This window comes from Hypanus sabinus, chromosome 6 (assembly GCF_030144855.1).
Source record: "Hypanus sabinus isolate sHypSab1 chromosome 6, sHypSab1.hap1, whole genome shotgun sequence".
Taxonomy (NCBI): Eukaryota; Metazoa; Chordata; class Chondrichthyes; order Myliobatiformes; family Dasyatidae; genus Hypanus; species Hypanus sabinus.
Window position 1 is genome coordinate 88,801,181 of NC_082711.1, and position 14,560 is coordinate 88,815,740.

General features: G+C 39.4%; 1 protein-coding gene across 3 annotated transcripts in view; it reads right to left on the reverse strand.

Moving 5' to 3' along the window:
- Window positions 1-4,180: 4,180 nt before the first annotated feature.
- The window catches only part of LOC132395679 (cytoplasmic dynein 1 intermediate chain 1), a 205,188-nt gene continuing 194,808 nt past the window's right edge, over window positions 4,181-14,560 (reverse strand). For all 3 annotated transcript variants that reach the window (XM_059972584.1, XM_059972585.1, XM_059972583.1), the window contains 2 exons: window positions 11,976-12,101; window positions 4,181-4,814 (listed from right to left, as the gene is read on the reverse strand). In XM_059972584.1, the coding sequence (XP_059828567.1) occupies window positions 4,695-4,814; window positions 11,976-12,101 (246 nt within the window). In that variant the 3' untranslated portion in view covers window positions 4,181-4,694. The remainder of the gene's footprint in view (window positions 4,815-11,975; window positions 12,102-14,560) is intronic.

Below are 14,560 nucleotides of genomic sequence, written 5' to 3' on the forward strand. Positions count from 1 at the left end.
GGAGGCAAAATCATTGGGTATATTTAAGGCAGAGGTTGATAGCTTCTTGATTAGTCAAGGCACGAAGGGATAGGGATATCAGGAGATGGCAGGAATATTGGTGTTGAGACAGAAAATGGATCATCCATGAGAAAATAGCACAGCAGACTAGATGGGCCAAATGGCCTAATTCTATTCCTTGATCTTATGGTCTTAAATAGTGCAGTGTTTCTTATTTCAGACATCTAAGTCTTTGAAGAGCATAAATTAACTTTCTTCAGTGTGCACTAAACACATGCAGTAAAGTACAGGCATTCCTATCAGCCTCAGCAGAACATGGCCAATACAAGTACGTTGTTGCATCTGGTGTTTAGCACTTGCAACAGAGGATGAATTTCAACTCCTAGCTGTGATAATATGCATGCTGGTTTTAGTTCCTGAATAATAAATTTTAGCAAAGCTTTCAGGAATCAAAATGCAGCTCAGTGTGATGCCACGAATTCAATCACAAAATTGTAATTAATTTTTGCTAAAGACATGAACAAAATCCTGTCAATATTCAGCAATTCGGACAGCACCTGTAAAAACACAAGAAATGTCAACATTTGGACCAGTGATTTGTTTGTCTGAACTGACATATCTACAAACACCAGAGATTCTGCAGATGCTGGAAATCCAGAGCAGCAAGAACAGAGAAACTCAGAGGATCAGGCAGCATCTATAGAAATAAACAGTCAACGTTTTGGCCAAGACCCTTCTTCAGGACTGAAAGGGAAGAGAGAAAGACACCAGAATAGTAAAGGGGAGGGGAAGAAGAACTAGCTAGAAGGTGATAGGTGAAGCCAGGTTGGGTTTGGTAAAGGGGAGGTGTTAGGCAGGTGAGGAGAGTGGCCAGAGTGGGGAATAGAAGACAGAAGGAGGAGGTTTAAAAGAAAATTACTGAAAGAAGTAATCAATGTTCATGCCATCAAGTTGGAGGCTACTTAGACGGAATATGAGTTGTTGTTCCTCCACCCTGAGAGTGGACTCAGCATGACAAAAGAGAAGGCTGATGTGTCGGAACCAGAACTGGGGCAGGAATTAAAATGGCTGGCCACCAGGAAATTCCATTTTTGGCAGATGGAGCAGAGGTGCTTGACAGAGGAATCTCCCGATTTAAGTTGGGTCTCACCAATTGTAGAGGAAAGTGCAGTGGATCCAACAGACTCACAGGTGAAGGCTGCCTCACCTGGAAGGACAGTTTGGATCCCAGAATAGAGGTGAGGGAGGTGGTGAATAAGCAAGTGTAGCATTTCTGACACATACAGGAATGTGTCAGAAAGGGACAAATGGACAAGGGAGTCATGGAGGCAGTGATCCCTGTAGAGAGTGGGGGTAGGGGTATGTTTGGTGGTAGGTGAAGAGCAACTCCATTATTGTTAAAGGCAGCTGGAAGACGGGGGTGAGCGTGGATGTCCAGGAAATGGAGGAGGTTAAGTTGGAAGACTGCATCAATGATGGAAGAAGGGAAACACTGTTCACTGAAGGAGGACATCTCTGATGCTCTGGAAAGGAAAGGAAAGCCTCATCCTGGGAACTGAGTAGAAGCTGAAAGCAAAGTTGATGTAATTAACGAACTCAACATGGATGCATAAAACAACATCAAAGTAGTCATTGTTGCAGCGCAAGTAAAATTGGGAAGCATCACCAAATAAGGCTTGGAACATGTACTTTTCTCTTAGGCACTGAAAAGGCAGTCATGGCTGGGGCCCATACGGGTGCCTATGGCTACCTATTGAGTTTCAAGAAAGTCAAAGGAAAAATTGCTAATGGTGAGTACCAGTTCTTCCAGAATGGAGGGTGCTGGAGGAGAACTGATAGGGTCTTTAGTTGAGAAAAAAGCAGAGAGCTTTAAAACCTTCTTGATGGGGGGGTAGAAGTGTACAGAAACAGGACATCCATGGTGAAAATGATGTGGTCAGGGCCGAGGAATTGAATGTAGTTGAGGAGAATGAGAGCATGTGAAGTGTCATGGATACAAGTGGGGAAGGACTGAACCAAGGGGGCTAGAATGGAGTTGAGGCACGTTGACACAAGTTCAGTGGGGCAGGAGCAGGCACAAGCAGGAATAATGGGCCCACCTGGACAGCCAGGTTTGTTAATCTTGGGTAGGAGGTAGAAATGAGCAGTGCAGAGTAACAGAACTGTGAAGTTGGTGGCAGTGGATGGGAGCTCTCCAAGGTTGATGAGGTTAGTGATGGTGTTGAAGACAATTTTCTGATGGCCCAGAGTGGGGTGCCTATCAAGGGGCAAATAAGAGGTGGTGTCTGAGAGTTGCTACCTGGCTTCAGTAAGGTAGAGGTCAGTCTGTCACACTACATTAGCACCCCCTTTACAGGTTTGATGGTAAGGTTGGGATTGGTGCAGAAAGAATGCAGGACAGTGTGTTCCACAGGGGCAAGTTTCTAGGAGGAGAGAGGAGTGAAGTCAGGCTAGTTGATGCCTTGTGGGCAATTAGACATGAAAGGATCCAGAGCAAGCAGAGAACCGGAGTGGGGTGTCCAAGAAGAGGAAGAGGGTTGGAGATGGGGAAAGAGGTCATAGTAGTGAGGTGGGGTCTTCTTGCCAAAGTGGGCTCAGAGATGGAGGCTGCAGAAGAAGAGATTGGCATTATGGCAGGTGAAAGACTCACTGAGGTGCAGGTGAAGGGGCAACAAAGGAAAGGACCTTGCTGAGGACAGAATGATCTGTCTCAAAGAAGGGAAGGTTAGAGGGGATGGTGAAGAGAGGGCAGGGATTACAGCTGGGGTCTGAAGGGGAGTGCTGGTGGCATCAAAGGAAGGCAGCTGGATTGTGTGTCCAGGGAAGGAAGGTGGGAGGACCCAAGAAGTGACAGGGGGTCTGAGTCCAAGAAGAGAAGGAGAGTTGGAGATGGGAGAAGGGGGGGGGGGCACCTGTATCAGTTTCTTGTACCTTGATGGTACCAGGCCTGCTGAAATTTCAAGCATTTTCTTTTTATTTCAATTAGAACACCCAACATACTGATGTTTATAGACTGGCTGATATCTACAAGTAACACATCTGGGAGCATGTTTTCATATATTGAACTCAAATTCTTATTATAACATCCTACAATACTGCCTAATTTGTCAAATACAATAGCCTGCATGTTGAATACTTGTCACTAAAGGTGATGATAGCTTAGAAGTTGAATTAAACGTTTGAATGAAGTTGTTTCTAAACCTTGTCTCCCTGTACTGCTCTTCAACAGAAGTGCATATAGGAAGAGGCATTATCCATATTGCAAGGCCTATTAGGCCATAGTTTACTACAATACTACCAATTGTATTTAGATATTTTATGAAGTCCTTATAGAACCAAGTTCACTTTTATAAAAGTCAGTGCATATTTTTATATAACCACTGCTTAAAGTCAGACATTTTTATCATTTTCCTTCTCTATACACTGACCTCACATGTATTTCAATTAGGAATAAGCATTTTAATAGTATTGTGAAACCTTAATGTACAAAGAGAGCATGTAACTTTGGAGGAGAATTGTACATAATTAAATTTACCATACGTTTCCCTGAAATATGCAAAATTCTGATAGAACTAGACAGACAGCAAAGAGGTTGTTTGCCCTGGCTGTAGGATCCAGATTAAGTAGTCACAGTCCAAAATTACAAGAACAATGAGAACAAATATGAGGAGAAAATTCACAGAGTAGTGAACCTGACAAATTCCCCAACACAGAAGGCATTAGATGCCAGGATATCATATATAATGGGGTAACATTTCTAGAAACAAAGGACGTAAAGGGTAAATGACATTAAAACAAGGATCAGCCAAAAATCATATTGGGGTCGCGAAGCTAGAAGGGCTGAATTGAAAACCCCAACATCCACTTTGTGTCTTCATTTAACCACAGCAAAACATGTTTAACACAAAAAGTCAGATTCCATGAGAGATGGTCATTAATATTCAAACCTTGAAGTAGATTTAGGTCACGCTGTTAACTCAAGCCACAGTATTAGTTTATTCAGTAGAATGTAGATGACAGTGATGGTACAGCAAATATACTGGAACCTTTAAAACTCCTATTTAAATGAGAGCTACTACCATATGATTTGGGTGATGGTTTGAAGTGTTCTCTTAAATGAAAGCTAAATATTTCAGCTGACTGAGAAAAACTGAAAAGCACAGAGACAACAAAGATGGCACATGTTCTAAATTAGTTTAATCATTTTCTAGTATTTCCATACAGTAGTTTAATAAATATGAAGCAACCTAACTCAGTACAACCATTCATAATGTGTGCACTATGAATGCACATTTCAAAACACCACATTTGAAATTCTTGGCTTACTCTTTTACAGCATGACTTGCTACATCTGCACATCATATCTGGCATCATATGGATTTAATAGATCTATAGCATACAAGCCTGCCAACACAAAATTTAACTATTGGTTCATATCATTAAATAAAAGCATCTAATTACAACTCATTAATAAGTATTTACTGTATAGTTTTAGAATTTAACACCCATTTAACAACACAGAACCCAGAAGTTTATTTCAATTTGCAATATGGCTTTTGAACACTTAACATTTTATAAAGAAGTGCGAAACAGAAAAAAATAATAGCAGCAGCTTTTAATCTTAAATGGCACTTTACACTGGCATATCTCGGATGGCATCATTGGGTGAACAAGGCATTGGTGTAGACAAATGCTTACAGCTGCGCAGACAGTTCAACTACACTTTCTTCTTCAGCATCTGCCCGGTTAGCCCGGATTTCCACCAAGGTCCGAGCAAAACGAGCCCATTCATCACTGTGAGGGATTGCCAATTGCTGTGAATGAGAATAACGTGGAAGAGCTTCACCTTTTAAAAAATCTCAAATTTTCAAAGCTTCCTCATTTCCTGTTTTATTTTTATTCTGTGCACTGAAGATCAAATTGTAGTTTATAAACTGATTAATTACCGTATAACATGAATTACCGTATAACATGAATAAAAGCACATTACAAGAATAAAACATTTAAGAGTTTAATTACTATATCTTGGCACATTGCTAAACCACTGGCCTTAAATATATGTAGCTTAACAACCATAAGTTATCAACTATATAATATGTCAGGAAACTTCAGGATTCTGCACTTTCCTGTTATGGAATTTAGACAAGAAGCCATTCTTTCATTCTTATGGAAGCAAATTTAGCAGAAACAAATAGGACGATACTCCGGAGGCTTGGTGTAAAGGTCATATATGATGCAAGTTTGGCTAGTCTTGACCTACTCCCTAGTGGATGTAGGCCTGCAGGCCAAAAAAATCCCCATAATTTGACACAACTTAGTATTTGTATTCAAAAGAGTACCCCGAAGATGGTTACTGCAGGAAACTAAAGGCAATGCGGAGGGAAATAGAGATGGCATTGAAGTACACTAGGCTTAAATTTCTCTTAATAGGTAAAACAAAAAACAAATCAAAGCTCCTCTGTTTAAAAAAAAGGTTTGATTCCATAGTCAGTGGAATAGAAGGATTTAACTGTGGCTCAGTTTATCCAGCAGCAGAGATGTGGTTATATAAAACCACTTGCATTTTGTCAGCATTTCTGGTCATCTCAGCAGGAATTGTACGTTGTTTTAAAATTTGCCAAGAAGCCATTACCTAAGCCAATACACTAAATGCAAGGGCAATTCGCCTCCCAGAACTCAAATTTATTAAGTGAACTCCATTCAAACTTACCTTTGAAGATAGGACATTTATGATTGCATATGGTGACAGTGCTATAGCTTACCAGATGACTTGAGTAATTCCTGTCAATCAAACTTGAACATATTCCTATAATTAACCGAGATTTATTTTTCATATAAAGCTTACAGTGGAGTAGTCCTCATACACCGCATTTTCCAGAGGAGGTACCCCACTTTCATTATGAAATTGTAATAATTTGTCTTCTCTGCTCCTTAAAGAAGCTATTTACTGAATTAGACTGATATACAATAAACTTATTGTTTGCTGAGAGTCATATTTATTCATGCCCCCACTCCCAACTACTCCTTTACTATTAACCAGTCATTGGTTGAAATGCTTTATCAACCATCCCATGCAAACTAAGATAGCAATGCCAGACTTTGTTGTACTCTGAAGCATCACAGACAGGCCCGATTCTATCTCACTGATAAGATCAGTAAGGACACTGAAATGCTGTCCAACAGGAATCCCCCTAAGAATTCCCCCATCACAATCCTGTAATGGCTCAGAAAATGCTATATCTCAACAGCAGTTAAGCTAATTTGAGAGTGAAAGTTATGATATGCTTATATTAGGATCACACAATAATGTACCTGTCATTAGAAAGCGAGTCGGAATGTGCAATAACATTTCCGCTGAAATTATGCTGAATTTAATTGCTTCAATGTACTGTATTTTAAATGAAGATTCTCATACAACAGTGAGTGATTGAGAATCAGATTTTATTGTGGCCATTAAACTGCTGATCTATAGCTTCAGATGTCTACATTTGGCCACCATCTGCCTGACCAGGTGGTAAAGATTACCTTACAAAGAGTTAGTGGCTATCTTCTCTTCATAAACATGTGTGCTAAGAGTTGCATACAAAAAAATCTAAAACAGTTCTATTCCTCCTCTACACCTACGCTAAAGTGCAGTCTGAAACATTTATTTCAAAAATTACAAGCTAACGGAGTTGTGAAGAAAGTTCTCGTGATGACTTTGACACCTGTATAAGAATAATGAGAAAATTGCCGAGCTTAGACAGTCAGCGCAGTGGAATGGAAAATGCACACAATGCCCAGGAAAACAAATTCAAGGGAATGGATAGCTGTATACCAAAGGGGCAATTACTTCAGGTGAGATTGGGTGAGGTCAGAGAACGTGCTAGCATCTGGTCAGGAAGGTTTGATAAGGATGTAAACATTATTAGATTCGAGGCCATGGAGAATGACTTGTCCTTTGTAAAGCCAAGTGAAAATGCAAAAAGAAGGAAGCCAGTGATCTTTGCCCTACTGGAGATACTGGAAGTAGATTAGCATAGCTAAACCTGGATGGTGAACTACTTGATGCAGGTTCAGCGGCATCCCACAAGGAGACAGAAAAATAATAAAACATCACCACTACTGATTTACACCTTCATAGACGTTGGCCAATATATGGGTAATCATTCTTAAATACAGAAGGAAACAAAACCAGAACTTACTGGCAGACAGACACACACCCACACTTAATTCATTCAAATAAATTATTTCCAAAAGGCATCACAAATCAACTACTTCTAATTAATAGAGAAACAGGGTTGCTTATTTACAATGTGGTTAAAGTTTCAGGAAGATATTGCAGGTGCAGAGTTTCGACCCGTAAAGTCAACAATTCCTTTCCTCCCACAGATGCTGCTTGATTCGCTAAGTTTCTCTGGCAAAATGTCTGCTGTTTGTTTACAATATTTATAATGTAAGCAGTCGAAGAATAGAAAACCCAATATCTGGCTGAATGTGAAATTTGGACATGTGGCTTACCCAAAAATTGGACAATTTGATATTTACATCACTTGGCTGGAAGCTGCTTATTGCTTTTAGCCTCTCCAGAGTAATGGAGAAGACTGTGGATAGAGAGACCGGTGTGAAAGTAGTAAGGAATTAAAATAATGTGCAACTAGAAATTCAGGCTGAACATTGCAGACAGAATGCAGATGCTCTACAAGACAATTACCTAACCTATGCTTAATTTCACCAGTGTAGAGGCAGCACATTTTGTGCACCAAGTGGTTTATGAACTCAAATTTCCATTTTCAATGTACCAAAATAACTTCATTCCATGTCATAAGGAAATACAAAAAACAATAAGAAAACTGTTCTGTAGCAATTCAGATTTGGTCTCAGCCACACTCTGCACAGTTGTTGAATGACGTCTATGACTTTACATTCCATCCTGATTGAACAACTGATTATGATAGAATTCTCTGATGTAACTGTCTCAACTGTTAAAAAATTTGATGGAAATGGAGACCCAGGATGTAGTTTTACTCTAGATCAATTCATCACCTGAGTCTCTATTACACAAGTTTTATTTGCATTATAAATTTATATATATATATACTGCTCCAGGTTTCAGAAATTTTAATTCGGAACAATTGTCCCAGACTAAGATCATACTCTCAGAAAATTGCAGATTTTCATCAATAAATAGGGCAAGAATTTTTAAAATTAAAATGCTTCTCTATCTACACATCTCAATAGTAATTATTTCTATTAGTCACATACATTTTTTAAAAAATGAATAGGGAGAAACAGATTGGAAGATATGCTTGCTATTTAGCACAAAAATCATTATTCTCTAGCTAAACTCTCTGCAGCAGGGTTGGAGGACACAGTTCTGAAGGAGGTTAGGGGTTCATGGACAGAGATCTTAGAATGTACAGTATGTACAAGGGAAGATTGAGAAAATAGTTAAAGTAGCATCTGGAAGGCCGGATACAAAAATAAGATCATAATGAAACTTTATTACACACTGATTAAGCTACAACTGGAGAATGGTCTAGTTTTGGCATCATAATTCAAGATACATGAAAGCTTTGGAAAGGGTGCAGAATTATCCTCCAAAACGATTCAAGGAATCATTTATTTAAATACACACACTAGAGAAGCTGTTATACAAAGCAAAGCCAAGTTGGTGGCCGATGGGAAATGGAAGTGTTTTTTAAAGAAAATGGTTTATACATATATAACCTTCCACATCCTCTTCTATCTGCTCTTTCAAGTCCTGGTATTTCTTCAGTTTCTCATATTCTTTCTTGCTGATGTTACTGCCATTCAGGATTGCCACATCTATCACTATTGCTATATAACTAACTAACACACACACACACAATAAAAGGAAAAAAATTATTCCTACCTCATTTTCTTTTATGATATTTGATATTAAACAGCTTAGGCATTAAAATTAAATTTTGCTATTGAGAAGTAGTCTTTATAGTGTCACTTATTCTACACAATTGCCCCTTCATGCTAGTATTTTCTCTGATAAAATCTGGACGTTGATAGAAGACTGTTTTAAATCAGGCACAAAGTAATGCCAGATCCTGTTCCATAAAGACTTTGAAATCAGGAGGAAAAACAAAATTGAAAGGCAATGCATATTGAGTACATCATAAAATGCATGTCCAAGTTTCTATAGTTACTAAAAATGTTTGGAGAAACTTTGATTTACAAAATTTTGTATTAAATTCCAACGAACAGATCCCCATTTCCTGAATCTATCTTGTTTATCATGATTACTATAAACATAATGAGGATAAAGGAAGAAATACAAAATTAAAATTAAAACTCTGAAAATTTCTGTTTTACACTGTCAATTACTTTTATTTTCAAATGCATGTTATTAATTATTGTATTCACTTAAAATCAATCTTGATAAAACATGACAGGCACTTTTATCAGATTTATAAAACTCATCTAAATGCTGAAAGGAACAATCTTCTCTCATATTTAATAAAATGAAAATGATGATACAAGCTCCCAACTCCAGGAATCTGGGTTTGATCCTGACATGCATGTGAAGTTTGCATGTTCTCCCAATCACTATGCAAGTTTGTTCCCACGTCCCCAAAACTTGCTAGTAAGTTCATTGCCAACTATAAAAGTACCACAATGTACGTGGTAAAAGAATGAGAGGAAATTTACTGGGCATGTAATAAAGAACAAATTGCAAGGATATGGTGAGGTTGGTGGGGTGGGGGTGGTGATGAGATTCATCTGTTGGAAGCCAATAAAGGAAATGGCCTCATATGTCAGAATAGAGAAAAGCAGAATCTTTTTAAAAAAAATGTACAGAATGAATTCTTAAGAAATAGCTTATATCCTCTACATCAAAGAGACCCGATATAGACTGGGGATGGATTCATCAAACAGCTTCGCTCTCTCCACAAGAAAAGGTGGGCTTTCCTGGTGTCTACCCATTTTAATTCCACTTCCCATTAATATTCTGCCATGTCAGTCCATGGGCTTCTCTACTGCCACGGTGAAGCCAGTCTCAGGTTGGAGAAGCAACAACTCATATTTTGTCTAGGTACTCTCCAACCCAACAGCATGAATACTGATTTCACTAACTTCTGGTCATTTTGAAACTACCACCTTTTCCATTCTAGCTCCCCTCTTACCCCTTGTCTTCTCCACACCTACCCTACACCTTCTTCTGGTGCCCCTCCTCCTTCCTTTTCTCCCATGGTCCACTCTCCTCTGCTAACAGATTCCTTCTTCGTCTGCCGTTTACTTTTTCCACCCATCACCTTGCAGCTTCTCGCTTCATTCCCACCTCCCCCCCCCACCTACTTTTCCCCTAACTTGGCTTCATCTGTCAGCTTCCAGCTTATTCTCTTTCCCGCCCTCCCACCCTCTTATTCTGGCTTTTTCCACCTTCCATTCCAGCCAGGTGAAGGGTCTTAACCTGAAAGGTCAATTCTTCATCTCTCTCCATAAACGTTGCCTGACCTACTGAGTTCTTCCAGCTTTTTGTGTTTTGTTCCTCTTAAAAATAGGGTTGGGGTTAGGGTTCAAGGATATAGTCAATGCATACAAAGTTCAAAGTAAATTTACTATCACCACATACAATGTTGAAATTTTATTTTCTTGTTGGCATTCAAGTAAATACAAGAAACACAACTGAATCAATGAAAGACCAAACCCAACAAGACGGACAAACAACCAGTGTGCAAAAAACAAATTGTGCAAATACAGAAAGAAAGAAAAAATAAATAATATTAATAACAAATTAATAAGCAATAAATGTCAAGAACATGGGATGGAAAAGTCCTTGAAAGTGAGTCTGTAGATTGTGGGAACTGTTCAGTGATGGGGCGAGTGAAGTTATCCCCTCTGATTCAGGAGCCTGATGGTTGAGGGGTAATAACTGTTCCTGAACCTGGTGGTGTCAGCTCCTGCACCTTCCTCCTGACGACAGCAGTGTAAGGAGAGCATGGCCTGAATGGTAGGTGGGTCCTTGATGATGTATGCTGCTTTCCTGCAACAGCGCTCCACGTGAATGTGCTCAATGGTGGTGGGGAGGGGGGAGGAAACACTTCACCAGTGATGGACTAGTCTGTATCCACTACTTTTTGTACGTATTTCTGTTCAAGGGCATTGGTGCATCCATACCAGGACATGAAACAAACAGACAATATACTCTGCATCACACATCCACAGAAGTTTGTCAAAGTTTTAGATGACACCCTGAATCTTTGCAAACTTCTAAGGAAGTAGATGTGCTACCCTACTTTCTATGTAATGGCACTTACTTGCTGGACCCAGGACAGATCTTCTGAAATGATAACACTGAGGAATTCAAAGTTTCTGACTCTCTCCACCTCTGATCCCCCAATGAGGACTGGCTCTCGGACCTCCAGCTTCTTCCTCCTGAAGTCAATAATCAGCTCTTTGATGCTGACATCGAATGAGAGATTACTGTTGTGAAATGCAACATTCCTATTGATTCTCAGGAACCTCAATCCTCAATTCTCAAATTTGAGAAAGAGCATTTGGACTAGTATTGAGAGACCTCGAGGCCATGCAAGGAGGTTCTACAGGAGCCCTGTATTATAGTGATAGGATACCAGTTCAAAAGCTGTCTCATAGGCCATTTTTATCTACACTGTTGAAGGGTCTGCAATTGCCACATTATCCTCATTAGCTAGCTCAGCCAAAATGCCATCCTCAATCCAGAGGGACTGCCCAAGAAGAGAGCAAGTGGTAACCTGTAGTCATAGCTGATTGTCAGAAGTGTGTACATAAAGTGTGGCATTAAATCAGCATATATAAAAACTTGGTGTGGGTATATGCAAACATACTTGTCCTTTGTATTCGAGTAGAACACAAGTGTAAAAATGCTTTTCCAAGACTTAAGATGTGAAATGTCAGAAATTCAGAGACGTACAAATAACAGGAAATCAGACTTACTAAAATGATTTCAAAGACATTATAAAGAAATGTTTGTTAGTTACCTCACTGACATCATAAACCCATACATGTCCTTCTGAATCTCCAACTGCCACCTCTCTGCCAGTTGATGCCCATCGAACTCTATTTAGTGCAGAGGTTCCCTCCACTGCTGCACTGGCTGTTGGCACCTAAAATGAAATAATATTAAAATGATGTTTTTATGAGAAATATAGGTCATTTTTGATTAGCTTTCTTTAAGCAGCAAGTTTTCATGATTGAATTCAAAAGTAAGTTAAATGTATCCAGTGAATTGCAAACAGGTAAATAAAATGTCTACAGTGTTATTTTGCTTCATCACTGCAGATTCCACAACCCCCCCACCCCACCTCCAGTGTTGTTAGTGGACTCATTCTAACAAGCATTTGGGAGACCAGCAGGATGGATTTTTCTCTCTACCATGGGACTGCAAGCATCTTCTGCCAGCGCTTTGACGTGCTGCCTCTCTCTCTCCCACACAAACCTCATCCCCCAAACCACAAGGGGTTGAGCTGAGCCGAGCAGAGCTGAGTACTGAGCAGAGTCACTCGTTCACTCGAGTCAGCCGGCAGCTGCTCTCCCTGTACCGGCTTACTCTCCTGGCACAGCGGTTTGTGTGCTCCTCTCCCACATGACGATTTTTAAAAATTTATTTCCACCTTTTTGGTTTTAGAAATGAAAACACCATCATAACCTGGGGGCTGCCTGTATAAATTATAAACCTTTCTTTTCAAACTGCTGTGACCAAACTTGTCCCTCGTGAAAACCTCGGCAGAGATCTATCAACCTGTATTTGATACACGAAAGAGAACAGCCATTAAAAAATACCTGAACATTCAAGCAACATCTTCCAAATAAGTCACATTATAAAAAAGAGAAAACCGTTGCATATAACAAATTGGGATGAACATAAATGACCAGCAATGTTGGTGCTAATTTGAATTTATTAAATTGTAATTAATACATCTTGTTTTACATAATGCAGTGACAAACATTTAAAGCAACCTAAAATGTACTATAACACAAGGAAATCTGCAGATGCTGGAAATTCAAGCAACACACACAAAATGCTGGTGGAACACAGCAGGCCAGGCAGCATCGATAGGAAGAAGTACAGTTGACATTTTGAGCTGGAACCCCCCCGAAATGTCGATTGTACTTCTTCCTATAGTTGCTGCCTGGCCTGCTGCGTTCCACCAGCATTTTGTGTGTGTTGCTAAAATGCACTATAATAGCTCTGAACTATTTATCTCACAGGTTACAAAGGGATTTTCTATCAAATACATTCTGATCACATTTAAAAATTTGTCTTCAGTTTTGATTGTGAATTTTGACACTCAACAATATAAAGAGAAGTTATCCCATTTTGGGAAGCTTGTGGTAACAGAAGATATTGCAGTTCAAGCTGCTGTAGCTGGGATTTAAATTGTGTCCTTGGAAGGACTGGATAGGGGGTTCAAGGCTTCTCTTGTCTTTTCCTCCAATCAGGCTGTTCATAGTTGAACAACTCAATCCATTCTCCCACCTGTTTCCATAATCCCCAATTCTCCTAGTGTACAAATTTTGAATGATCCACAGTTTTTTGGAATAAAGCAGTCCAAAGATTTACAATCACCTCAGTAATTTCTCACAAGGTTCAAATTGTGCTCAGCAACTTTTCCCTACTTTTAAACTCTGCAACTAAGCCACAAAACTCAGCCTTTTAGGAGCTCGTCATCCTTAATTCCTGCACATTCTGTGAGCCAACTGTCATTCTGAACTTTTGTCAGTTAACATATTCTACTCAATCTCTCTTCAAAGGAAAAATCTTATTGCAGGAATCTGCTAAATTTAAGCTACCCCCTCAGAGGTAAGCATTTCTTCAGCCATCAAGTCAAAGCTCCACAAAATATTGTAGATGCTGCCAATATGACTGATCTATATTTGTACTCCAACCCTCTAGCAAACTGGACCCACAAACAACTTGACTCGTAAACCCTTTGCAATAATTGCTGTGGATGGCACATAGCACAGCTGTTAGAGCTACTGCTGCCCAGCCCCTGTGGGTCCAGGTTCAATGCTGATGATGCTTGTGAGAAGCAGGCGTGTTCTTAGTAAAGAATTAGTCAAGGTAAAAGACAAATACATACAGAACAGAAGCAAAAGAGGATACAAGTTTTTAGAAATAGAAAGAGGAAAGAGTGGCAAGACAAATGCTGCCTCTTACAGACAAACATTGGGGAATAGGAAACACCAGAGGATTAAACAATTACCCTGTGTTTGTCTTAATGGTAGAAGCCACACAAAATTCCTGCACTTTGTCTTTTCAGTAGCCTTTACATTTTATTGTTTTACCTTATTCTAGCTCAATGTACTGTGTAATGATCTAATCTGTATAAACACTACACAAGAGAAGCTTTTCACTGTATCCTGGCACATGTGACAATAATGAATCAATGCCATTATACATATTGGAAAGGGGTCAGAAGCATGAACTGAAATAACTATACATCAAAAAAAAATTAGAGCTAAAGAATTGATGAGCTAAAAAGCTTATGTATTCCAAGGACCTGAATTTTGATAGAAGTGGTTTTAAAAACAATAGTGGTTTGGGTGTCACCTTGCAGGGTTC